At 41.5% G+C, this 27682-nt stretch overlaps 1 protein-coding gene across 1 annotated transcript; it reads right to left on the bottom strand.

The window, feature by feature from the left end:
- Positions 1-11431: 11431 nt before the first annotated feature.
- On the bottom strand, positions 11432-11752 carry LOC309556380 (uncharacterized protein; the record flags this gene model as incomplete). The annotated part of the gene is made up of 1 exon (XM_082258842.1): positions 11432-11752. One exon carries the CDS (start codon positions 11750-11752, stop codon positions 11432-11434), a length of 321 nt encoding a protein of 106 aa, XP_082114968.1.
- Positions 11753-27682: the final 15930 nt, after the last annotated feature.

Below are 27682 nucleotides of genomic sequence, written 5' to 3'. Positions count from 1 at the left end.
GTGAATCGGTCGATTGCGAAATTCATGACCTCCATTAATGGATTGTCTTTTAGACATACCGACTTGGAGGGAGGTCTTAGTGGGTTTTATAGAAATTATTTGATCCATCTTTCTGATATAGCGAATGACATCTTGAATTAAAATTTTCAAACTTGCATTGAGTTGGCCATAGGCTTGGTGGTGGTGCCATGCTCTTGAGTTTTGAGCATGGCGTGTGGGATGTTTTTTGTTCAATTGAATGGGTAATTCGAGCTTTTTGGCTGAAATACATGAAAAGTGCTGTTATATTTGGTTAGTTTGGGCTTTTTGGCTAAACTATAAGTAAAAAAGGTTTATTCCCACTTTTTATTATTTATTGAATTTTAATAAATGGCCGCAGCCAATTGTATATGTCTTTTTATTTTTAGGTATTTAAATGTTAGATATTTATTGTAAGAATAATGTTCTGCCTATGGCACCATGGAAATGGAAGATGGGTCATAATGTACCCACCTTACATGTATGGGGCCATGGCATGGCATAAGTTAAAGATAATTCAAATGTTATTGGTCATTAAGTACTTACCTGTGATTGGTCCATATTGACAAGAACAGCCGCCTAGGACCCAATAACTGGCATATATAAAGAAAGAAAATCCGTTAGTACAGTCAGTCAGTGGGAGCAGAGGAGGAAGATTTGTCCCTCCCTCCCCCCCCCTTTTTTTATCTTGCTGCGGTCTTTTTTAAGTGGGGATGTTTTTTGTTCAATTGAATGGGTAATTCCAACTTTTTGGCTGAATTACATGAAAAAGTGACATTATATTTGGTTAGTTTGGGCTTTTTGCCTAAACTATAAGTAAAAAAGGTTTATTCCCACTTGTTATTATTTATTGAATTTTAATAAATGGCAGTGGCCAATTGTATCAATGCAAGTACAGTGTCATATGTCTTTTTATTTTTAGGTATTTAAATGTTAGATATTTATTGTAAGAATAATGTTCTGCCTATGGCACCATAGGAATTACAGTGGTGTTCATCAACTCCAGCTTCCAGTTGTTACTACAAGTGAAAACTCATACTACTACAAGTTTCTTGGTGTCGAACACACAATTGTGCTACATTTTTAGGCTTATTTGGCTAATTAAGTAAGTCAGTCTAATCCATATGAACTGTATTTCAGTTCCTTTCTTGATTTTCCTACTCTAATATGCTGAAATATTTTCAATCAAGGAATGCTAATAATGTACATTTTTATGATGAGGGAATAACCAAGATTTAAAGGAGAACTTCACACAGAAGGGAATGTTCTGATTGTCTGCATCCCCCCCTCTCCTCTTTAAGTTTTGGCACTTTTTTTGGGGGGGGGGGGGGTACCTGGTTTTGACAGGCACCCACTTCCAATTGGATTTCAACCCCCCTCCTCCTTTGCAGCCTTCTGGGACACGTCAGTTTCCAGAAAGCTTCTGGAACATTCACAAAATGTAGCATGTGGCCTGTTATGGTTTAGGAGGGGGAGTACTTGCTCATCCCCCCTCCCCTTCCTGACCTGTTGGGCTGCATGCTCCGATAAGGGTCTGGTATGGATTTCTTTTTTTTTAGTTTTGGCGTGGGGTTCTCCTTAAAATCATACCAGACCCAAAGGGCCTGGTATGGACTGGGTGGGGTCAGGGGGTGACCCTATGCCGTTTTTTTAAACATTTCTCTATTGCTGGGCAATGCCTGGAAGCCCACTGACAGATGATGACTCATAATTGTTAAGGATAAATGAATAATGTAATACATAATATAGTGAATAAATTGAATAAATTGAAATGGAATAAACAAAAGTCTGTAAGTGACTTAAGCAAAAAGAAGTCCATAAAAGTGAAAAACATAAACGTGTATAACTTTAATATTGATAGAAGGAGATCAAGCCAATCAAAAACATGGCACCTTTCTGTGTGGGCCACCACCAGAGATGTATAGTAACTAAGTAGAACTACTTCACTACTGTACTTAAGTACCGAAAGGCGGTATCTGTACTTTCCTAGAGTAGATTTTTTTTCTCCTACTTCCACTTTTACTTCACTACATTTTTTCGATGATTTTAATACTTCTACTCAGATTTTTTTTTTTGTGCTGCATAGTTACTCGTTACTATTATAAAAATTACCACTGCCAGAACAGTAGATGGCAGGTTTCATGAAGCTCAAAACATGTGTATTATCAGCGCCTACGAAAATAAATGCTACTGTATGTATAAATAAAGCTGCATTTGAAATAATAAAAAACAATATGATGTTCAAACTTTTGACTTCTTTCTTTAATAACTACATAACACAGTACTTGTACTTCTACTTTCAGTACTTGAGTAGCAATTTTTTTTTCAAAACTACTGGTACTTTCACTTTCAGTACCCGAGTAGCAAAATTTTTTAAAAAACTACTTGCAATACTTAAGTACAAAAAATGTTGAATACTTTAGTACTTCTACTCAAGTCACTTTTTGATCGAGCACTTCCACTTCTACTCAAGTCACTTTTTTATCGAGCACTTCCACTTCTACTCAAGTATGGGTTTCGAGTACTTTATACAACTCTGGCCACCACCAATGTGAATGTTTAAATGTGCTTACCAGATTGTGGTCCAGATTGTCCCAACCCCTTAGAAGATACCCTTTCTTTATTTGTGTTGAACCCTGGGATTTGGCACCTATTCATAGGGGGTATTGTTGAGAACTAACCCTTTTCTCTTACCAGATTGTGTGGACTCAAATGTTAACAACACTGAGTCAAACAAGCCTCAGCATAATGAGCTCCCCCAAAACTCTGCGCTGTAGGGCAGGTCCCCAATCCAAGTGTACATCAAATAGAGAGAGAAAGAAGTCCACACAATCTGGTAAGTGCATTTAAACCTTCACAACAGTGGTGGTCCATATACCTGGTTGCTCTGTTTTGGATTGGCTTGATCTCCTTCTATCAATATTGAAGTTATACACATTGATGTTTTTCACTTTTATGGACTTCTTTTTGCTTTAGTCATTCACTGAATTTTTGTTTATTCCATTTCAATTTATTCATTACATTATGTGTTACATTATTCATTTATACACATACAGTATGAATGTAACATCGTAGTTTTGATATAAGTCACTTGATGTCACCTGATGTAGCGCAGCACTGTTGTTTTTAATTTAATCATTTAGATCACAAGGTTGCACATTGAATTACCTTTCTTACATCCCTGTGCTTAGGTCAGTTACTTTTCTATAGAACACAGAAAATCTTTTGAAGGGCCTAACATTAAGGCATTTAACAAATACTAACATACTTAGTATTAAAAGGCGATTACATCATATGATATTTAACAATGAAAATATGTTAAGTGTTAAAATAGTGCATTTAGGTCTTTGATGCTAATAAAAATTGATTTTTTAAAATGAAACAGATGACCTCAACAAAAGATAAACAAGCCAAACTTGTGATAAATGACTACTTTTTCCAGTCATAATTGTCAAGATACGCCTTTATTTAAACATGTTCATATTTTTGTGTTGATGGGGTAATAGATCAATTACTATCCTCTGACTGAAATGAGTACATTTTTATTTATGGTTGCAGGAGTAAAATGGCTGCCAGTTTTTACGTGTTTTTTTATATTCTCTTTTTGATACATTGTGTGATGGCTTGGGGCCAAACAGTAATCACACTATGGGTTTCTATTCTGCTTTCTTGACCTACTAGACTCCACATGATTTAATCCATTGTTGTGGATGTTGTTGGTGATTTATTGTATGAAAAATGTAAATGATCTGGATGGCAGATGTTTTATATTTTCTGACCATTCATTTTCAGTCAGAATGTAATTAAAATTTATGAAGTGTATCTGCAAAATTGCATTGGCAATTGATGATCTCTTTCACTGCTGTCTGTCTGGAGATGATGAGTGATCGTGGACAGTGAGATGTGTTGACAAGGGCAGAAACAGACGTGATGCTTCTGTCAAGAGTAAAGCTACAGTACACTATTGGAGGAAACAGGATTTTCTTTCTCACTTAGGAGGAAAAAAAAGGTAACCAGATGTCTTTTTTCATATGGCATACAATTTTCTTTCCTTTATCTTAGTTTCCTGCCATTCTTGCAAAATGTGGTGTCACTCTTACTATAAGAGACACCTGTCTGCAGTTCAATCTGTTTCAATTCTAAGCCTGGACATTAAAGCCTTCAGTGCTGAACATTTTAGCCTTGGCAAATTGAAGAAACCTTGCTCTAATCCTTTGATCTGTGTAGACAAGGCAACCAAATATGTTTAAATAAAGGACTTAAGGCTTGAGTGGATACATAGAAGTTAATGTACTAATGGGCTTATTTAACTGCTGTGCTGTTAAGTCAAAGCAAACAAAAAGATTTCAGCTTTTATAATTTTAGTGCATACATTTAGCACATATTCTTATCTACAGGGGATGGAGATTGTTGAAATTGTGTTGGCTTTATGAAAATGCATGTTTGGGCAGATCTACACTGAGACTGGACAGGATAAACATGCAGCTTGAATGTGTTTCTGATTTCAGTTGTTAGAAATTATGCTGGGGTGGTTATGCTAATAAAAGCTAAGTTGTGATTGGATACTTTAAATAATATCTAATGGACTAGCTTTCCTTTATTTTAGGCATAGTAAGGAAAGTTTGGAATCCATGGCAGGTTTTTAAAGTGTACCTGTGTCCAGATTGCCAACATTAACCACTTGCCGTTGCTGCACTGCCTTTTTACATCGGCAGGGTGGCTCTCCCATAATCACATTAATAGGCGTCATCTGCTTGGGAGGCCACTAGGGGGCGAGTGCGCGCCGCCGGAGGCGCGCTCCCACCCCCCATTGTCAGCGGAGAAGCCAGTGCGGGTGCAAGGCGGCTCTGATGGCCGCCTGACACCAGCGATCTCCACCCCCCCAGACAGAGGAGGACGGACAGCTAATGTAAACACAGCCATCTGTCATTCTCCCTGACATGATCGCAGAGACCATGCGATCCTGCTATATAGGATTGCATGTCTCTATGATAATTTCAAAAGCCCAACCCCCGCCCAGAGTTAGAATCACTCCCCTAGGCTTATATTTAACTCCTTGATCACCTTCCCTGCCAATGGCATTATTACAGTAACAGTGCATATTGTTAGCACTGATTACTGTAATAATGTCACTGGTACCCAAAAGTGTCAAAAATGTCAGTTAGGGGTCCGATCTGTCCGCTGCAATGTCACAGTCCCGCAAAAAATCACAGATCGCCATTACTAGTAAAAAAAAACAATAAAAATGACATCAATCTTTCCCGTAGTTAGTAAATGCAATAACTTTTGCGCAACCCAATCAAAATGCGGTTATTTCAATTTTTTTTTTTAACAAAAATATGTAGCAGAAAACAAATTGGCCTAAAATGTTAAAATATTTAGATTTTTACATATTTTTTTTTTTGGGAGTGTTATATAGCAGAATGTGAAAAATATATTTTTTTTTCTTCAAAATTGTCGCTCTTTTTTTGTTTATAGCGCAAAAAATAAAAATCTCACAGGTGATTAAATACCAACAAGAAAGCTCTATTTGTGGGAAAAAAAGGACATCAATTTCGTTTAGATACAGTGTTGCACGACTGCACAATTGTCAAATTATTATAGTGGCTAAAAAAAAAAAAAAGATCCTGTTTCTTCATAGCAGGTTAAATAGCACAGTGCTTTTGCTGTCTAACTGACCCTCTGTAAGCTGTAAAAAACCTGGCTGATGCTTCCTGGTTCTGCCCTCACTTCTGTAAACTGACCATGTTTAATATGGCTCCTGAGCCCCTGATATCGTGGTCAGATTAAGTGCCTTCGTCATCTGCTGTCTCTCCTCTCTCCCCTCTCCCCTCCCTCCCTGCCTGCCAGTTCCTGTATCTGTGTGAGCTGTCTCTGCCCCCCCCCCCCCCCCCCCCGCCACTATTAGTGCTAAAAAAAATTGAAAAAAATGTCACTGCCAGCCAGAGCCGGACTGGGAATAAAATTCAGCACTGGAAATAATTTCATACCAGCCTCTTAGCATTATTATACCAGCCCAACAGCATACCGTCATTATTTTCTTGTTCATATAAGAGAAAACAATGCATTTTAAAGCACATTTGAAGAGTGTATTATATATATATATAGATAAGTCAGATATGACAGCACATAGGGTTTTATACATATAATAGCAAATTCCAGGTAAAAGTGTAGACATGGTACAGGAGGTGATCATAGGCTGTGTGGACATAGTACAGGAGGACATGTCAGAGGCTACGGACATGGTACAGGAGATGCACGGGCTGCAGGCATGGTACAGGAGTAGCAGGGACTGCAGACATGGTACAGGAGATGCAGGGGCTGCGGGCATTGTACAGGAGATACAAGGACTGCGGGCATGGTACAGGAGATGCAGAGGCTGCGAGCATGGTAAAAAGGACATGTCAGAATGTGGGCATGGTACAGGAGATGTCAGAGGCTGTGTGGGCATAGCACAGGAGAGGCAGAGGTTGCAGGCATAGTACAGGAGATGTCAGAGGCTGTGCGGGCATGGTACAGGATTTTCAGAGGCTTTGGGCATGGCACATGGCACAGGAGATGCAGGGGCTACGGGTATGGTCCAGGAGATGTAAGAGGCTGCAGACATGGTACAGGAGATGCAGGGGCTGCTGGAATAGTACAGGAGATACAGGGGCGGCAGACATGGTACAGGAGATGTCAGGACTGCGGGCATGGTACAGGAGATGTAAGAGGCTGCGGGCATGGTACAGGAGATGCAGAGGCTGTAAACATGATAGAGGAGATGCAAGGGCTGCAGACATGGTACAGGAGAAGCAGGGGCTGGGGGCATGGTAGAGGAGTTGCAGGGGCTGTGGGCATGGTACAGGAGATCCAGGGGATGTGGGCATGGTACAGGAGATGCAGGGGCTGCGGCCATAGTACAGGAGATGCAGGGGCTGTGGGCATGGTACAGGAGATGCAGAGGCTGCGGATATGGTACAGGATATGCAGAGGCTGCATGCATGGTACAGGAGATGCAGAGGCTGCGGGCATGGTACAGGAGATGCAGGGGCTGAGGGCATGGTAAAGGAGATGCAGGGGCTGCAGACATGGTACAGGAGATGCAGGGGCTGTGGACATGGTGCAGGAGATACAGGGGCTGCGGGCATGTTACAGGAGATGGCAGAGGCTGCAGACATGGTACAGGAGATGCAGAGGTTACAGACATAGTACAGGAGATGCAGAGGTTGTGGACATGGTAGAGAAGATGCAGAGCCTGCAGACATGGTAAAGGAGATGCAGAGGCTGCAGGCATGGTAATAGAGATGCAGGGGCTGCAGGCATGGTACAGGAGATGTCAGAGGCTGCAGGCACGGTACAGGAGAGGCAGGGGCTGCGAACATGGTACAGGCAATATCAGAGGCTGCGGGCATGAAACAGAAGATGCAGAGGCTGCGGACATGATACAGGGGAGGCAGCGGCTGCGGACATGGTACAAGAGATGCAGAGGCTGCAGTCATGGTACAGGAGATGCAGGGGCTGTGGGCATGGTACAGTAGATACAGAGGCTGCAGACATGGTACAGGAGATGCAGAGGCTGTGGGCATGGTACAGGAGATGTCCGAGGCTGCGGGCATGGTACAGGAGATGTCAGAGGCTGCAGGCATGGTATAGGAGATGCCGAGGCTGCGGACATAGTACAGGAGATGCAGAGGCTGCAGCCATAGTACAGAAGATGCAGGGGCTGCAGGCATGGTATAGGAGATGCAGGGGCTGCAGGCATAGTACAGGAGATGCGGGGGGCTGCGGGCATGGTACAGGAGATGAGGGGCTGCAGGCATAGTACGGGAGCTGCAGCGGCTGCGGGTATTGTACAGGAGATACAGGGGCTGTGGGCATGGTCCAGGAGAGGCAGATGCTGTGGGCATGGTACAGGAGATTTCAGAGACTGTGGACATAGTGCAAGAGATGCAGAGGCTGTGGACATGGTACAGGAGATGTCAGAGGCTGTGGGCATGGTACAGTAGATGCAGAGGCTGTGGACATGGTACAGGAGATGCAGAGGCTGTGGATATGGTACAGGAGATGCAAAGGCTGTGGACATAGTAAAGGAGATGCAGGGGCTGTTGACAAGGTACAGGAGAGGCAGAGGCTGCAGGCATGGTACAGGGGATACTGGTGGTGCAGACATGGTACAGGAGATGCAGGGGCTGTGGACTTGGAACAGGAGATGCAGGGGTTTTGGCATGGTACAGGAGATACAGAGAATGCAGGCATGGTATAGGAGATGCAGGGGCTTTGGGTATGGTAAAGGAGATGTCAGAGGCTGCGGACATGGTACAGGAAATGTTAGAGCCTGCATGCTTGGTACAGGAGATGCAGAGGCTGCATGCATGGTACAGGAGATGCAGAGGCTGCATGCATGGTACAGGAGATTCAGAGGCTGCAGGCATGGTACAGGAGATGCAGAGGCTGTGGACATGGTACAAGAGATGCAGGGGCTGCGGGCATGGTACAAGAGATGTAGGGGCTGTGGGTATGGTACAGGAGATGCAGAGGCTTCGGGCATGTTACAGGGGATGCAGAGACTGCGGGTATGGTACAGGAGATGAAGAGGCTGCAGGGGGGTCTTACTTACTGATCTGTGAGGCGCCTTACATTTAAAAATGGTGCCACTACATCACTACGCATGCGCTGTCTGCCCCAGAATGGGCGAGCGTGTATGGGCTTTCCCGAGTGGCGGCGGTGGATGTGCAATTAACATGTCGGCCAGCCGCAGCCATTTTTTTTACGGATGCCACTTCCCTTCAAGCAGCCCCAGTGCAGGTGGACTTGCACCCACAGAGAAATTTCCCGGTATCCCTGTAGGCCAATCCAGCCCTGCTGCCAGCCCCTGTCTTTTATCCAGCCATAACGCAGAGTGTGTTTTTTTTTTGTTTTTTTTTACACCAAAGCCTCTAAATACCTTTTTCAGAGATCTTCAGGCCAGTCATTGGACTCCCGGCTGCTCTCCTACTCTGATCCATGAGCTGCAGTGGAGGGGCTGAGCAGCAGGCATGGTGGTCATGTGACCTCCCCGACTGACGTCAGAGGGAGATCTGGCCCCTCCTGCTGTAGCCCATGGATTGGAGTAGGAGAGTGGCAGAAAGTCACGTGACTGGCCTGAAAATCTCTGAAAAAGGTATTTGGGGGCTTTGTTGTTAAAAAAACACATACACTGTGTGTTATGGCTGCATAAAATACAGGAATGGCAGTGAATTGAATTTTTAAGGTTACATCCACTTTAAGCTATTTGCATATTATGAACAAGCAGTAGAAGAGATTTAGAACAAATAATTCATGGCCTCTCTATCTGCATTTATTATGAAGTTATTAATTTTCAAAGATCACTCCAAAATGCATTTAGGCTGGTTTCCATTGTGTAGGGGCAGTGGGGTGCACTACATAAAAAAAAAAAAAAAACAGATGTCTGCATGTTATGCAATGCATCCCTGTCCTCTCTAGCTGCATTTATTATGAAGTTATTCATTCTCAAAGATCCTCAAAGATCCCCACAAAGGCTCTAAAATGCATGTAGGCTGGTTTCCATTGCATAGGGGCAGTGGGGTGCTCTGTTTAGATGTCTGCATTTTTATGCAATGCACTGCATTCCATCTCAACTCTTCGTTGTGCACAGGGCACTTGGAAAACTATTGTTTTTTAAGTTCCCTTACATTGAGCCTGCATTGGTCTATGCAGCTCAACACAGATTGATAGAAATTATGTGAATGAGCCTGTTTATGTTAATTTAGAGGGCTGGCAGCCTGACAAGTTTCTGTTGAAATAGAAAAATAGCTAAAGAAAATAGTTCTCCCAAATGTATGTAGATACAGAAAAGAATAAAGACATGCTTCAAAGTGCTTTTTTTTGTTTTATATAAAAGAAAGATTTATTTGTATCACTTAACCTGAATTTACAAAGTAGTGGTCAAGCATCAACTAATGAGGTATACGGTTATATAATGACAAGAAGACTGTCTATCCTCAGAAATCTCTGCCATACACACTTCCATAGTACATTAGGATACAGAGAGAAAACATGTTTTACATAAAGAACCTTGACATTTCCCCAAATTTCTGCTTTTTTTTTCTGCACCACAAACTATATACTGAACAGTAATCTGAGAGTCCAAAGATCTATACAGATTGCCCAGCTTTCTCTTCTGGGGATCTCTTTGGCCTTCTTTGCATATGAAGAACGTTCTATTCTAAACACCATTATATTACAAGAAGGCAGCTTCACTCCCATCCCCCTGCCGCCCGCCGCTTCATAGATGGACAGAGAAATCAAGCAAAGCTTTACCAACCAGTGAAAACAAAAAAATTCAGATTTTTTTTTTTATTATTGTAGCAATCAACCAGTACAAACAAAGCAGCAATAAATAACATTTTACAAAAAAAAACCTTAGCACTATCTTGGCTGTGATGATGGTAAAGGTCCTCTAGTGCATGTGGGTTTACAGCAGGGATGGGGAACCTTTTTTCTGCCAAGGGCCATTTGGGTATTTATAAAATCATTCGGGGGGCCGTACAAAATTATCAACTTAAAAATGTGCCTGTTATTTATGGTCAAACATTTTAATTAACTCACCCCTAATGTGATGGCTGCAACTGCTTCTCTTTGGTGAGGTGTGTGATGTTAGCTGGTATTGATGATGTTGCTACTTGCAACTGGTTTTCCAGGTTTGCGTTGGTCAGTCTGGAGCGCAGTCGACTTTGTGGTGGTAAGTTTTGAAAAGAACTTCTGGCGGGTACTGCTGGTGGGTATAGCTGACTGGTACTGCTGGTGGGTACAGCTGGTTCTGGCTGGTACTGCTGTGAGTACTGCTGGCTCTGGCTGGTACTGCAGTGAGTACTGCTGGTTCTGGCTGGTACTGCTGGTTCTGGCTGGTACTGCTGTGAGTACTACTGGTACTGCTGGCTCTGGCTGGTACTGCTGGCTCTGGCTGGAACTGCTGTGAGTACTGCTGGCTCTGGCTGGTACTGCTGTGTGTGCTGCTGGTGGGAAATGCTGGCTAGCAGTGGCGCCGCGCTGGAAGAAGAGGCGATGTTTCCTGTATTGGTCACAGGCGGAGTGCATTTGATATCACACCGCCTGTGACTCACTCAGACTGTCAGAACAGAGCCAGAACTATACAGGAAGCATCGGCTCCGTTCTGACAGATCAGCTGAGAGACACAGACTCAGTTGCACAGGGGGGCCGGACCAAATGACTTTGAGGGCCGCATACGGCCACCGGGCCGTAGGTCCCCCACCCCTGGTTTACAGTATATAAAAAGTCATCGTCCCGTAAAACATACAGAGATAAAGCACGTCCTCTACAAGATAAAGTCAACCATGTCACTTAAGCTATACAATGTCTGGAATGGGGGGAGGGGATGGAATTAGGCAGGCTCTTTCACTTCTGTGGAAACTCAGTTTTCTGTCTTCTGTGTTTCCTTCTCTTCTTCTTCTGCTGCACGTTTCACAGGATGTCCCTTGGATTCAGTCTCATCACGTTCACCTTCCACCTCATCTTCCTCATCTTCACCCTCGCCCTCGCCCTCTCCTTCTAATTCATCCTCCTCCTCTTCAGCATCCTCGGGGTTATCTTTGCTGTGTTCTGTTCCGTTCTTCGCTTTGTCGCTCCCGTTCTCTTTCTTCTCCAGCTCCTCTAAAACTTCCTTCTTCTCTTTAAGATCCTTGGTGGCGGGAACCTTGGCGGGGGTGGTGGTGTCTACCTCTGTATCGGCCATGATTCCCGGCAGGGAGGAAAGAAGAATAGAGCACGGAGAATACGGAGAATGAGGATCTGACAGAATGTGAGGTGAGGAATCTTCAAAGTGCTTTTACTACTTTTCAAAATATGCAAACACTTTAGTATACATAGTCTGGACACAGGTTTATGTTAATGCTTTCTATGTCCCCATTCAGTCTCTCTATTTGTTTTGCTAACTGCTGTCACCAGGATAGAAAGTGAGGGGAATTCCAAAAGTGGCCAACGGAACAAGAATAGAGGGGGATCTTCCAGTGATAATGATTCCTGTGCCAACTGTCTAGGAGGGTACTTATCAACCTTTAGAGAGTTTCCTCTGGGACACAAAATAAAATGAATAGGGGTTTGATGAAAGCAGATGTCAGACCCCTGTTCTTCTTACCAACTCCTGATAAAGGACTAGCCAATCTTAGACCGCTCTGTCACTTACGTAACAATGCTAAGCTCAGCTGCACCCTGCACAAACATTTTCCAACTCGCAGGACCACAATCTAGGTGCCAACAGCCCGAGAGCGATGGTCAGTGGGTTAAGTTATTTAAGCAATTAACCCTTTAAACAGCCACCACCCTTTTACTGAAAAGGAGGAAACTCGCAATCTTAGCAATAACAACTACGATTTTAGAATAAATGTCTGTGATAGACACTGTCACCACAGACAGGTTTATTCAGAGATTTTTACGACAGTAGCGCTTTTCAAGAGATAGGGATTCTTTGAGTTTGCATTAAAAACCTTAGAGACAGTTTTAACACTTTTCAAAATATGGTTTAACAATGAAAAGGTCAAAGAGGTGCAAATAAAATATTTACAGAAAAAGGGTGTTACAAGGATATAAAGAGACAATAATGCAACAGGGAAAAAAAAGGGTGGAAAAGGAAAAATACTTAACAATGTCCTGGTTTGCAGAGTCTAATGAATAAACAAAAAATGGTACAGTGGCCCTCTCAAGTTCAGTTAGGTGATTCTTAGTTTGATGGTAAAATGAGAGCTGACAAAAAGTGCTGGCATTCCTCTTTTTTTGTATCAAAGCGGTGTTGACAGAGACCAGGTGACCAATTAAGCATCTGAGGAGTGGTTATGGGGTGTCACCGTGTTTATGACTGTATTATAGCCCTCCCTCACACACAGTTTTATATTAATAATAATATCTTCCAATATGTGCAGGATGCATTCTATAAATTTTTGTTCAGCATTGAATTTCGTGTCCAGGGATACTAAACAAAGGGTATCTCGGATAAGGCTGTCATCCAGGAGGTAGGGGACTGCTATCTCCCATGCTGTATGCTCTAGTTCAGTCATGTTTGACCTCGATTTGTTCAGTTTGATATTCCCCATTCAAATATATACTTATTTTACCATGTTGTGTTCCTGTCTGATTTTTAAATTGTGTGTCAATTTTGTTAAATTGGAAGTCTCTGAAAGGTTGCCTCTCAGCCATAAATGCCTTTTACTGTGCCCGTTAGTTCTGGGTAGACATTTTACGGCACACTATGTAAGATTGAATTACCCTACAAACCGTGGGTAGCAGAACTGAAAGATTTTGTTATATTTTTATGATAGGTCACTTCCAATCCCCTCAGGAAAAAAAAAAAAAAAGCTGTAGGAGTTATTGGTAAGCAGACCCTACCAGATTTCCGGCCTCAGTGGAGATAACAGGTTCTTTCAAATGTGAGCTAAAATAAAAGGCTATGGAGTTGCATTCCTAGGTATTTGCTACTGCAATGTGTAACTGTTCTACAAAACCATCATGGCCGACCTATGATTCCTGAACAACATGGCCACCAGGTATGACTTTTCATGTGCCCAGTAAGTGATATTAATACATATCAAGGAGTGTAACCATGCTGTGTTCTTTCCAAAATTAAAAAAAGAAAAATTGGCTTTAGATATACTTAAAGTTGCATGGGATCACTTTATTTTCAAAAGTATTATTATTATTATTCTTAATATTATTATTATTATTATACACTCACCGGCAACTTTATTAGGTACATCTTGCTGGTACCAGGTTGGATCCCCTTTTGCCTTCAGAACTGCCTTAATTCTTCATGGCATAAATTCAACAAGGTGTTGGAAACATTCCTAAGTGATTCTGGTTCATACTGACATAATAGCATCACACAGTTACTGCAGATTTGTCTGCTGCACATCCATGATGAAAATTTCTTCCACATCCCAAAGGTGCTTTTTTAGATTGAGATCTGGTGACTGTGGAGGCCATTGGAGTACAGTGAACTAATTGTCATGTTCAAGAAACCAGTTTGAGATGATTTGAGCTTTGTGACATGGTGCATTATTCTGCTGAAAGTAGCCATCAGAAAATGGCTACTCTGTATTCATAAATGGATATACATGGTCAGAAACAATAATCAGGAAAGCCGTGGCATTTAAACAATACTCAAAGGGTACTAAGGGGTCCAATATGTGCCAAGAAAATATCCCTGAGACCATTACACCACCACCACCAGCCTGAACCCTTGATACAAGGCAGAATGGATCCATGCTTTCATGTTGTTTACGCCAAATTCTGACCCTATTATCTCAATGTCACAGCTGAAATCGAGACTCATCAGACCAGGCAAGGTTTTTCCAATCTTCTATTGTCCAATTTTGGTGAGCCATTTCGAATTGTGGCTTCAGTTTCCTGTTCTTAGCTGACAGGGGTGGAACCCGGTGGGGTCTTCTGCTGCTGCAGCCTATCTGCTTCAAGGTTCGATGTGCTGTACATTTAGACATGGTATTCTGCATTCCTTGTTTGTAACGAGTGGTTATTTGAGTTACTGTTGCCTTTCTATCATCTCGAACCAGTCCGACCATTCTCCTCTGACATCAACAAGGCATTTTCGTCAACACAACTCCGCTCACTGGATATTTTCTCTTTTTTGAACAATTCTCTGTAAACCCTAGAGATGGTTGTGAGTGTAAATCCCGGTATATCAGCAGTTTTTGAAATACTCAGACCAACCAGTCTGGCACCAACAACTATGCCACGTTCAAAGTCACTTAAATCCCCTTTCTTCCCAATTCTGATGCTCGGGTTTGAACTTCAGCAAGTCTTCTTCACCACATATAGATGCCCTAAATGCATTGAGTTGCTGACATGTGATTGGTTGATTACCACTTTGTGTTACCAAGCATTTGAACAGGTGTACCTAATAAAGTGGCCGGTAAGTGTATGTGTTATTATTATTGTTGTTGTTATTATTTACAAAAGAGTTACTGTATTAAGTGTTAGCAAATCCATCAACCCATCATCATTATATAACATTATAGTTTTAAATTGTCTGAATATGTCACAATCAAGTTAACATTAATTCATTCAGTAGAAAAATGTCATTCAATTGTGCTGTTACATACAGATCTGTGTTACTGTATGTTTTAATTATAAGAGGTACACAAGAGTACAATTTGCATTTATGAAATGCAGATATCATGCGTCTGTCTATAAATGCTGAGACTAACTTTGATGTTGTTACCTTTGCTTATGTTATTATGATCAGTAACTGGTAGAATGACTGCATAAAAAATTGTGTAAATTGCAATTTTAGTTTGAAATAATTATCTAGTGGGTAAGATTGTACACAAAAGAGAAGCTTAAACTTAATTTTTAAGCTACAAATACTGTAGCTGTTGAGTTTTAAAAATCAGATACCTACCAGGGCCTGGGGTCCAGCACTGTCTTTCTGCAGCCGGTTCATCTTACTGCTGAAGGTCACTAGTGCCACCATCTTGGACACAGGAGCTGGCTGTGGTTTCCTGCAGCCCACCATTAGCAGGTCATTCCACCTCTCCCCTGGTCTGTTGTTGACACTTTACCCAGCTTCTGATACCTCTTCTGACCTGCCACTATTACCAACTCCTGTCACCTCTGCTGGTCTGGCATAATTACCAGTTTCTATCCACCTTCACTAGCTCTTGCACTTTTTCCTTTTCCTTGTAACCTTCCTTCCTGTAACCTTTCAAAGGTTACTGCTGCCACTTCTGCTGGCAGTCCACCATTGGGAATGGGGAAAACGGCTCCGGCCGAACATTTGACTATTCAGTCGTTTGCCAATTATCCAATTTTGCAGGGTGTTCGCCCCGAGGAACACCCTGAAATACACTGAGCACTGCACAGTTCATTTTGTGCCCCTTTTGCCCACCCAGGGTGCAGTGTAAGCTGTTTTTTAAGAAGTAGGGCCTGCTGACAGATGAAAAAAAAAAAAAAAGTGCAGGTAAAAAGATATGAAGAAAAAACGGCGTGGAGTCCACCCCAGTCCATACTAGATGGCACGTGATGTCAGAAGGGGGAGGTGCCACCAGGTGATGTAACCAGGTGGCTCTACCCCTTGCCTATATAAGAAATGTCAAAGCGCGTAGCGCGCATTTGGTGGGAGGCCCTCAGGAGGCGAGAGGGTTTTTCATTTATTCTATTTTTTGGGTCATGAGTGGTGTGATTGACAATGGGTTTAAATTGAGGGACAGTTTTTTTTATTAAAGGAATATTCAAAAACTCTCCTGCGTGGTTATTACTTTTGTATACTTTTTTGGTGAATGGGTAGGGGTACTATGTACCCAATACCCATTCACATAGATGGGAGCGGGATATGGGGGCCCCCTTGTTAAAGGGGGCTTCCAGATTCTGATAAGCCCCCTGCCCGCAGACTCCGACAACCACAGCCCAGGGTTGTCAGGAAGAGGCCTTTGTCTCCATCAACATGGGAACAAGGTGCTTTGGGGTGCCCAAAAACAACCACCTCCCGATGTTGAGGGCAGGTGGCCTGGTATGATTCTGGAGGGGGCACCCGCTCTTCTCCCCCCTCTTTCCTGACCTGCCAGGCTGCGTGCCTGTATAAGGGTATGGATCTTAGGGGATACCCCACGCCGTTTTATTTTTTTATTTCTTTGAAAGCTGGGTGCCGGCAATTGTAACCTGAGTCATTTTAAATTGGATTTGGCTTGCTTTTTTCTTTAGAAATGTCATTTTCCTGTAGAATGTTTTATGCATGCTATATGCATGCTACAGATGAGCAAGTTTGTGCATGCTGCAGATGAGCCACTTTACAGTCACATTAAGAGGACCCCCCGGGCACTATATTTAAATAAAATTTTCATGTTTATTGTTGCACTTTAAGAATAATTAAAATCACTGCTCCTCAAAAAAACATTTTTTTTTTTATACATGTCCCCCAGGGCAGTACCCAGACCCCCATACCCCTTTTATGGCCAATTACTTGCATATAAGCCTTCAAATTGGGCACTTTTGATTTTTCTATTTCAGGTCCTATAGACTTCAATCGGGTTTGCCGATCAGATTAGAACATTTCCCCTGTTCGGGAGTTCTGCTGAGAACCGAACGAGGGGTGTTTGACCCATCCCTAGCCACCATTACCAGCTCCTACCGCCTCTCCTGGCTGCTGCTGCCAATATTACTGGCTCCTGCTTCCTCTGTTGACCTGCCCCCTATTACCAGCTCCTGTCAACTCTGCTGGCCTTACACCACTACCAGCTCCTGACACCTGTGCTAGCCTGCCACTATTACCACCTCCTTCCACCTATCCTCGCTTGCTCCTGCAGCCATTATCAGGTCCTTCCACCTCTGCTGGACTGCCACCTTTACCAGATCCTGCCACCTCTGCTGCCTTGCTGCTGCCAGCATTTTCAGCTACTGCCACCTCTTCTGGTATGTAACCATTACTAGCTCCTGCCACCTCTGTTGATGGCCACCATTACTAGCTCCTACCACCTTTGTTGGTCTACCATCATTACCAGCTCCTTACACTACTACTAGTACTAACCTGCAACATTTATCAGCTCCTGACTCCACTCCTGGCCAACTGCTTCCTTCTTAGATACTGTACTGCCACTGTACAATATGTGTAGCTATTGTCTCTGAAATAATACACTCTAACGCTGTTTTGAAGATAAAACCTGCTTTGTCTCTCCCTCCTACATTACAGTTTAATCAAGCTGCATACACAATGTTCGACCACCATACAATATTTGGGGCTAATGTCTCTTCAAAAATATACTCTAATGTTTCATTCAAGATAAAATTGCCTTGTCTCTCCCTTTTTTGCAGTCTAACCAATATGCTTACATACTGTCCAGCCTCTGAACAATTTTTATTTCTCAGATAATACTCTCTAATTTTCTTTGCAACACAAAACCCTCCTTGTCGCTTTCACTTTACTCCCTATTCAACTGCTTTAATGTTGTTGTGCACTTTGTTTTGGCATTTTATTAAAATGTTACATAATACTGTTATAGTGAGCTGCAGAGCTGATCTGTCACCTGTGGATCCCCTGGTACCTGCTTGTGCTTTGCCCTTACCTTCTTGTTGCTGTCGTTCAGATAATACTTGTGGTTCCACAAATAAGCTCTGTCCTTACCTTGTTCCTTCACAAAACACAGTTCTATAGACGTGGGCTGGCCTCACTTGCTGATTATTATATTCAGCTACATGGTTAGTCCCTGCCCAGCCTGGCTTCCTGTCTCTCAAGCGTAGCATAGCCAATCAGAATGGCCCCATTCCCCTCCTGTCAAGCTGAAAACAACAAGAAAGGATTCCTTCTCTTGAGTTGTCTATTGAAACTCAATGTGGCTCTCTGCTTGCTGCCTGAACAATGGTTTTGCAAGGCTATCTGAGCCTTCTGTCTACCCTGACCTTTATTTTTGCTATCTCAGTCTGCTGCTTGCCCTGACCCTCGGCTTTATTTCAGATTATCCAGGTCCCCTACCTGTCTTGAACCTTGCCTTTGTTGATGGCTATCTGAGTCTGCTACCTGCCCTGACCCTTGGCTTTGTTCCTAGTTATACAAGTCCAATACCTGCCCTGACCATTGGCTTTGTTTCTATTTACCCACCGATAAGGCGGCATTGATGGGCACTGATGGGCACTGATGGGGAGGCACTAATATGCAGCACAGATAGGCAGCACTAATATGCAGCACTGATGGGCACTGATAAGCAGCACTGAGATGGCACTGATGGGCACTGATGAGGAGGCACTAATATGGAGCACAGATAGGCGGCACTGATAGGTAGCACTGATGGGCACTGATGGGCAGCCTTTATGAGCACTGATAGGTGGCAATAATGGGCCCTAATGTGCACTGATAGGTGACACTGATAGGCAAAACTGATGAGGAGGCACTGACAGACAGCACTGGTGAGGAGGCACTGACAGGCATCACTGTTGGGCACTGTTGGGCATCACTATTGGTCACTGATGGGCATCACTGGTGGGCATTGCTGATTGGGCTGCACTGGTGGGCATTGCTCTGATTATCAGTGCATATCCCCCCTGTCAGAAAAGCCACTTATCGGCTCTCCTCTACTCAAGCGCTGTCAGCGTGAGTAGAGGAATGCCTATAACCGCCACTTCCTAGTTACACTGTGATCAGCTGTAATTAGACACAGCGGATAACATAGTAAAGAGCCTTTGTTGGCAATGCGGTGTGTCCAAGCAACAAACCGCACCACCGATCGCCATATCATATGATGTCCAGCCAGAACGGAAAAAACACTGATAGCAAAATGACGGCCGGGCAGGACGCGGTAATATAAATGTATTTAAAACAAAGGAACCAATTTGTGCATAGTGATGGAAATGTGTTTGTGGGTAAAATTGTTATTGACAAGTAAATTATGAGGCATTAGAATCACTATTCTGTAATAGAATTTATTCATGGCATTACTACTTTCTAAAATGTAAAAAATTGTTGCAAATAATTGTTTACCTGTCTTAAGTATATATGTTCATATGTGTACACACGCAAACACATGCACATACGAAAACACACTCTCTTCCAATGTCAAAATGCTTATGAAAATACATGATAGTTACCACGAAGTAGTACGTTTTGTATCAGACTGAACCATTTTTCTGTAATGTATAAAGTAAATAAAAATATGAGATATTAGAAGTTACTTTGGAACACTTGGGCTTCTGTACTCATTGCTCATCAGTTCTCACATTAGCTATCAAGTGCCTCTCATAACACATCACTCATCACTTTTCATACTGACTCTTCACAAAACTGTTTGACATCTGAAATGATGGTATTCAAGCCTGACAAATGAAAATGACCAGTATAACTCTGACAATGTTCTAAAATTGACACTCTATTAATGTTCATTGTATTAGTTTTTCTTTTTATTTAAATGTAACTGTGAAGAAAAATTGCCCAGCCTCTATTTAATATATAATGCCCGTATGTGTATGTAGCATTTATGTTTATGAGTAAACCATTAACTGCACTAGAGTACATCTTACTGTGTTACCAGCTGAGCTATCTGTCAGTTTTAACAAGTGGTTTTCTACTACAGCTGATAACAAATTGAGTCCTGTTTTATTCCTAGCTAGGAGCAATTTATTAATGTATTTACTCTAGGTTCACACAGAGTTTATTTGCTGGCTTAGAGTAAAGTCTGGAAGGCCAATTCACCTTATCCCCTTGCAAATCTTCATACACTAACTGAATTTAAGATTAGCAAAGTTGTGACTACTCATTTTGTACCATAACATTGTTTTTTCTTTTTTTTTCAAATACAGATGTAACAAAAATATGAGGCAGCTTAGCTAGGGGACACACTAAATATGAATCTCACATTATTACTGCACTGTTGTCATGGCTCATGTTTGGAGCAGCTGTAGAGCCATCAGTCAAGTTAACAAGCTGTGTATAACTGCAATGTCTGACTGCACTAACATTCCTGCATGCACCACTATCACTCATAGTAAACAAGAAGGCAATAACTTGGAAAGGAGTTAATATAGTGTAATGCATGTAATGCACTAGTAAAATACACTCAGTTATACATATTGGTGGTTTATTCTTACCTATACACTCATGTGTATTGATCACTTTGTACTCATGTGAAAATGCACACAGTGATGTATAATGAAAATAAGCAAATCAATTTTATTTCTTTAGAAATTTTACTTAAAATTATGAATTGCTAGTCAGTAAATAATACCTAGCTAAATAAATAGTATTTTATTATTTAGTTGTGATTGTTAATTGTAGCCACAAACTTTTTTTGGGGGGTCTTATATGACGTAGTTTTTGCCTGTGCACCTTTCAATAAAGCAATTAAGTAGTCAGTTTCTAATAGCTAGACATGTGCACTACCGAAAAATTTGTATTGTTTTGTTTTTGTTTCATTCTTTTTTTTTTTTCTTTATCGGCTCATTCATTATGATTGGCATTCATTAAGTTCTGATCATCGTAACGTCAGATGTATTCGTATTTGGTCTGTTCCATTCGTTTAGATACGGCATTCGGTACTTCGAATAATTAGTAACTTCGGATTCGTTCATATTCGTTCAGTTCTATTTGTTTACAGTAGATGCAGCATTCGTTACTTTGGGTATTTCGTAACTTCGGCTGCATTCGTATTCATTGCATTTCATTTTTTTTTGGTACGGCATTAGCTACTTTGGGCTCGGACCCTACGTTCATTTTGACATTGGTGGTTGTATTCCTAATCAACAAAACAGTGCCATCGGCCCACCACACCCTGTCTGGGCTCTGGATGGAATGCAGTCTGACACAGATGCAGTCTGGCACAGAAAACCACACAGGGGAATAAGGGAGAATCTCATTGGCCAGAGATAACACACTAACACTGTCCATCGGAAAGTCGAATGAATCCAAGAAATACGAATGCATTCATTAATTATTTCCTTATATTCAACGATATCTTATAGTCGGAAAGAACAAAAATACAAAAAACAAATTATCCAAAAGTAATTGATTTGTTAAACTCGTAGGTTGAATCCTTTTTCGTTCTTTCATATTTTTATATTTTCAGATATTTGTTCTTTTGGATTTTCATTCTTTTGAATTTTTGTTCTTTCAGGTTTTCGCTCTTTCGGATTTTCATTCTTTCAGACAATGCGTTTTCGTACGCATTCGTTAAAAGAGGCTTTCGTTCATTCAGATGCTCCCAAATGAACAATATGTCGAATTTCGTCTGGAAAAAAAAATTCGCCACGAAATGAATTGCACATGTCTAAATATCACAGTCACACTCCATGCAGCTCAGCCAAATGGGAGTTGATAGAATGAATGGTGTTATCAATCCAGAGCATACAAATGTCACCAGTACTTCCTGATGCAAGTCTATTATGTTTATTGTCCACCAACAAGAAAACAAGAAGGCGCTTGTAAGGCCCTTTCATCAAGGCATGACTGACAAGAATGTCACTTATGTCTTAAAGAGGAAGTAACCTCAGCTATAAAAATCAAACTTTTACAATGTATTAAAAGGACATGCAAAATAAATACATTACACATAAAATATTTACATCATAATCGTCTAAAAATACCTTTATTTCAAAGTTAAACTTTTTCCTTCTTCCAGGTCTCGGCCGCGCCATGTCATCTCCTGCTTTTGCTCCCCCCTGCGACCGTCATTTCCGCCCTTACTGCATTCCTTGCATTCCTTTTTAATTGTAATGCAAACTCTCTGTGTAATACTGGCTCTCACTGTATTGTAAGGCTGCCGTTTTTCACTCACTCCCCCTCCCCTTGTGTGGAATTTTAGGCCACACTCTCGCATTAACTAGCTTAACTTTACTAAAGCAATGACACCAACTCACAGTTTTGGCAAGAAAAGGCCGCGGCACTCTTTATTGGTTTAATATAAATGAAATCATAAACATTTAATTGCTTGTATAAACCACTCAAATACCGGAATAACTTGTGATTGCTCAGTTATAAACAACTCGAGCAACAATAAACATAAATTACCATATAAAATACAATGTCCCCCCCCCCCCTAGGATACCAGGGTGACCCAACCTCACAAAGGTGCTCGCGACAAAGGGGGGGGGGGTACTTTTCTCCTTGTGCTCTTCGGTGCAAAGGGAAGCACTCCAGACCAAACCAGGTTTATATAGCCTCTGCTCCAGCTTGCCAGAACATTCCTTGACACCCAATTGGCTGATACCTGCTGCAATGCTCAGGTGAAAATTAACCTATTAATAGCCTACTCCTGTACACTTTAGAAAACCCCTTTGGCTTCTCTTAACAAAACTGCTAAGGGTGGCCACAATCCCACACAAGTGGCCACATAATGTGCCCCCTTTTTTATTCTCTCACATGTTCATTCCCCCTGTGAGATGAGGAAGCAGGAAGCTGGGGTGAAAGGCACAGCTAATCGCGAGACTTAGCTGTGCTGTTTTGACACATACAGGGAGAGTACAGGTTTAATGAAACAGGACACATATCGTGCCGTGGATTGAAAAACACACTGGGCATGCGCCAAAGACGTCATCAAATATTACAGGAAGGATTACAGGATAATTATAGAAGTAAGTAATCTTTTACAGGCACCTATTGATTGCTTTCTTTAGGCAGATTATAATGAGCTGAAGTGCAAATGGGGAGTTTACAACCTCTTTAATGAAGGAATCCTACAAGGTTGAGAAACACCACTGTTGGTGATTTTGATTGAAGACAATAACATTTAATAGATTTGAATCCAGTAATGCTACTGGACTCCAACAGCTAAACTTGCATATTATTGATGAACTTTTACATTATGGAGAATTTCTTGGGAGAGTGTAATATCATTTGGAAAAATCAACTGTATTTAGAGTTATAGTACAAGTTATGCTAATGATGTCATGCCTCTGGATTCTCAGACAGATAGCATGTTTTTTTTTTTAACTTTCTAGCAACCATACAGAACCAAAATATACAATCAGATGGATCTGGGATTTAAATTGCCACATATATGACTTACAAATTCCTGGATATAAGCTAGGTTTTCCACTTTGTATATGTGGAGGAAAGGGCGCTCTCACTGTGAGACCTAATTTATGTAAACAGTTGAATAAACTCATATATATACACAGACAAAATACCAAAAGTCTAACATCATAAAAAATCAAAAACTAAAATCACTATTAAAAATGGCCATCATTATTGGTGAAATATATCGCTGTTCCATCATATTTAAAGTGCTGGGGTGCCAAGTGCTGTAAACAAAATTGGTGCAGTCCGTGCTCTCCTCCTATGTGCCCACTCACTCACCAGCTACCATAGATTCCCATAACAGAAGTCAGGCACGCTTTGCAAAACATCTCAGATGCTCGGATTATTAGTCCTCCAACGAGGCTCCTTCTTTGTGGATGCAGATTCCCTTCATATATATAGTATATAGTATAATGCCAGAAAAGAGGAAGAATATATAGCATAATTCCGTTTAGTAAAATAGTAATACAAATGCAGTATTCCACTCACTTTCTACAAGGTAAGACAAGCATAAAAAACTGAGACTGGAAGTACGTGGCCACTTGCATGTCACCAGCCGGATCTGACGTCACCACCCACGGCCACTGATGTGTTTCCTCCCTCCCACAGGACATTATCAAAGGCCTGTGGGAGGCCACTTTAACATGAAAAAGATTAAAAAAGGCCACTGTTAATCACATTTTATATCTCACCGCTTCTGCAGCTTTGATCCACAACAAGACATGACAACCCCCCTCCCCCCAGGAAACTCTTATGACTTTTGCCCCCTCCCCCATAATATATATTTGGTTTCAAATGTATTTCCTTTGGCAAATTAGTTTGGCCAGCTTCAGTTGCAATTGTGAACATAGGGTTAAAACCTTAGCAGACCTTTTTTGTGTTAAACAGTACATTCAAATGAACAAAAACTTCTTTCATGTTTTATCTTCCAGGGTTGGCATGTACCCTCAGTCCAGCATAGTCTCTATCACTAAGGCTACTAGGCTAAAATGCAGGTCAGAAAAAGGCAAGTCTTACCTTGCGCTTTGTTTTCTGTGGACAAAGAGTATAATATTGTATAAAAAACTTAAATGTTTAAGTGATCAATAAAAGTTTTACCTTGTCTTTTGTGTCTCCTCTTTTTGATCTTAATTATAATAAAAATCATAGTTATAACAACAATTTAGTAATTTTTCATCCTGCAGCAGATACCACGAAATTCTCACTTGGCTAAAATGTCTTCACTTTTAAAATTATGAAGGGGAGTAGATAAAGTTATTTTTATAAATTTTGCAGAGCTGACATAATATCTATGTCACTAGAGGCTTGATAGAATATATTAGAAAGTTGAGCGGTACAGGTAACTTTAAAAATAAATGTCTTCTTGGTGCATGAGGCATGTTCAAATTGAAACCTCCTGACAGTACCTTTATAAGAGGTAACATTATTTGAATAGCACTACTAGTATAATTAGGTCACCAAGCTGAAGGCATGGAACAGCTAGAAAATGGTAGATTTAGCCCTACTCGATTAATGTTCATTATTAATTTTGGATGCCTCAATTTCTTCATATTTTTGGAATTCATTTGATTTTTGGGGGGAATCTCAGTCAAAATGACATGGGAGCGAATAAGTAAGTATGTATTTTTGTATTACATATAGTCATTTCCTTCAGCAAGCTGTCTTTTTTTTTCCTTATAAGAATAGTTTTTAGTAAACAGATAGTAGTGCCAAACAAAGAACAATAGACCTGTAAGTCTTCCTTGCCCACATATTCAATCAAGCAGAGAAAATCAATGCAGGTGATTTTTGTGAGAAATTCACTGTCTTCAAGTTTCCATTAAAACAGACATGAAACTTTAGTTTGTGAAATTAGCACTTTGGAATGACTGCAAGGAGATATTTAGTAATTAGTAACTTGTCTTCAAAACTTTTAAATCAGTGGAGGGCCATATAAACACACCTTTCAATTTTATTACTAAGAGGAAATGAAAACTTAGGTTTGCCCATGAAATTAAAATAAGAAAAGGCTTATTTATCTGAAAATATATGTGAAATTAGAGATTGGTAGATAGATAGATAGATAGATAGATAGATAGATAGATAGATAGATAGATAGATAGATAGATAGATAGATAGATAGATAGATAGATAGATAGATAGATAGATGGATGGATGGATGGATGGATGGATGGATGGATGGATGGATGGATGGATGGATGGATGGATAGATAGATAGATAGATAGATAGATAGATAGATAGATAGATAGATAGATAGATAGATAGATAGATAGATAGATAGATAAATGCCATGATTGCTGACATATAGTTATATTGTTTATGTTTTCATATTTAACAGAAACACCATGTTATTTGATAGTGAAAGGTAATTGGAGCACATATTTTAAAATTGCTAAATGCTGGCAGGGTAGAATGTACATGAAGTGGAAGAGGTAATTCCAAGGCTATGATGAAAAAGCTAAATGGACTGATAAAGCTTACGTAAGAAATACTGCAAGGGGAACACCAGGAACTGCAACAAAATATTACTAATTATAGTGATTTTAAAGAAATTAACTATGAATAATTTCCAACATTTCAGGAAAAGGTTGAAACTGATTCCTACCTGCAAATGTGGCTGTTGTTGTTCTATACCTAAGGAAGGATAGATCAAGGTTCTGGCTGAGAATCTATTAGACATAGCCAAAAAAAGCTGCCTCATGAAGGCTATCTATAGCGAGGTAACACAAACTGTACTGATCAGGTTTGCCAAGATGCCAGAAGCTTATTTGAAATGATTCTACTCTCTCATTATTTATGATGATCACGCAGGCCTCTTATTTAGAATTTAGTGCCAAGCTATCCCAATGTTTTGAAAAGTGGATTGGTGGTTGTTATGCCACAACATGGGAACAATGAAACAATTTTGTCTTTAAGTAACTGTAAAGCCTAACTGAATGACATTTGGTTTAAAAAGTTAGCCGCATGGACGCTTGAGCTCACAGCTCCGCCAAACCAGGGAGAAAATCTGCATCCATCGGCGCCCCGGAACTGCATATCACGGCTCTTCTTCTGCAGCGGACCCCCTCTAGATCCCCACCAACCCTAGAGATGGGCAAAAAAAAAAAAAAGACCCCGGCCAGCCACAGCAGCTACAACAATTTTTCATGACCCAGGAAAGACAACGCGGGCAAGAGGGCGCCGGAGGCAGCTCGCCGGCCTCTTCCAGCGGGACATCTCATTCCCCGACCAGTCCTCCGCTTCCTCCCTCACGAAAAGCAGGACAGCCACGGTCACCTACTGCCTCAACTCCCTCTCCAGCAGCCCTGTGAAAAGCAAACCCAGGCTGTCTGTGGACGTCCATCCCGAGGAGGTAAGCAATGGGGATTCCTCCTTAATGAATTCCACCAGGGAATTAACTGCCAATATCAATGCCTTCCCTGCCTTTGATCAGCCTGTCTCAGAAACTAAGCTGAAAGACATAATGGTGTCCCTGCGTGTCAACTCCTTTAAGGTGGATGTACATGCCCTAGGGGGACGCATAGATAGAGTAGAAACAAAGATGGGGGAGTTTGCAGCATCTCATAATGCATTGATAGACTCACATTATACCCACGAAGATGAACTAGACAAGCTTAAAAACAAAATCGCAGACATGGAGGACCGCTCTAGGCAGAACAATGTTAAGATCAGGGGGGTCCCTGAATCCATACAGCCCAGTGACCTGGACCAATATGCCCGTGACCTCATTCAGGCTATTCTTCCCTCCACCCCCACCTCTGAGCTTGTGATAGACAGGATCCACTGCCTCCCCATCTCAGATGATGTCCCCCGCGATGTCATCTGAGGTGGAAGTCCCCGCTGACGAAGTCTATGATGCAACGCGTACGGGGGAGGACCCTGCACATCATCACGTCAATTCCCGGAGACCACAGGCAGCATTTGATGCTATGATAAGTCCGCACTGCTGAAGTGCTTTGAAATGTAAGTGCGATTTCACCATTTATGATTTAATAAATAGCCTTAAAATCAGAGAGCACTAGATCTTGCTGTTATTTTTCCACACCGATGCCATATAAACCTGGAGGGACTATCAGGAGGCGGTGATGGGAAGGCAAACCAGACTGCAGTGATTATCCCAGAGTGTGTATTGACTCTCAGGAGTCTGTTCCTAAGGTGAGCTG

This window comes from Pelophylax lessonae, assembly GCF_965119305.1.
Source record: "Pelophylax lessonae genome assembly, chromosome: 5".
NCBI lineage: Eukaryota > Metazoa > Chordata > Amphibia > Anura > Ranidae > Pelophylax > Pelophylax lessonae.
Note: the sequence above shows the minus strand (reverse complement) of the source record. Positions and strands in the feature narration are given on the sequence as shown.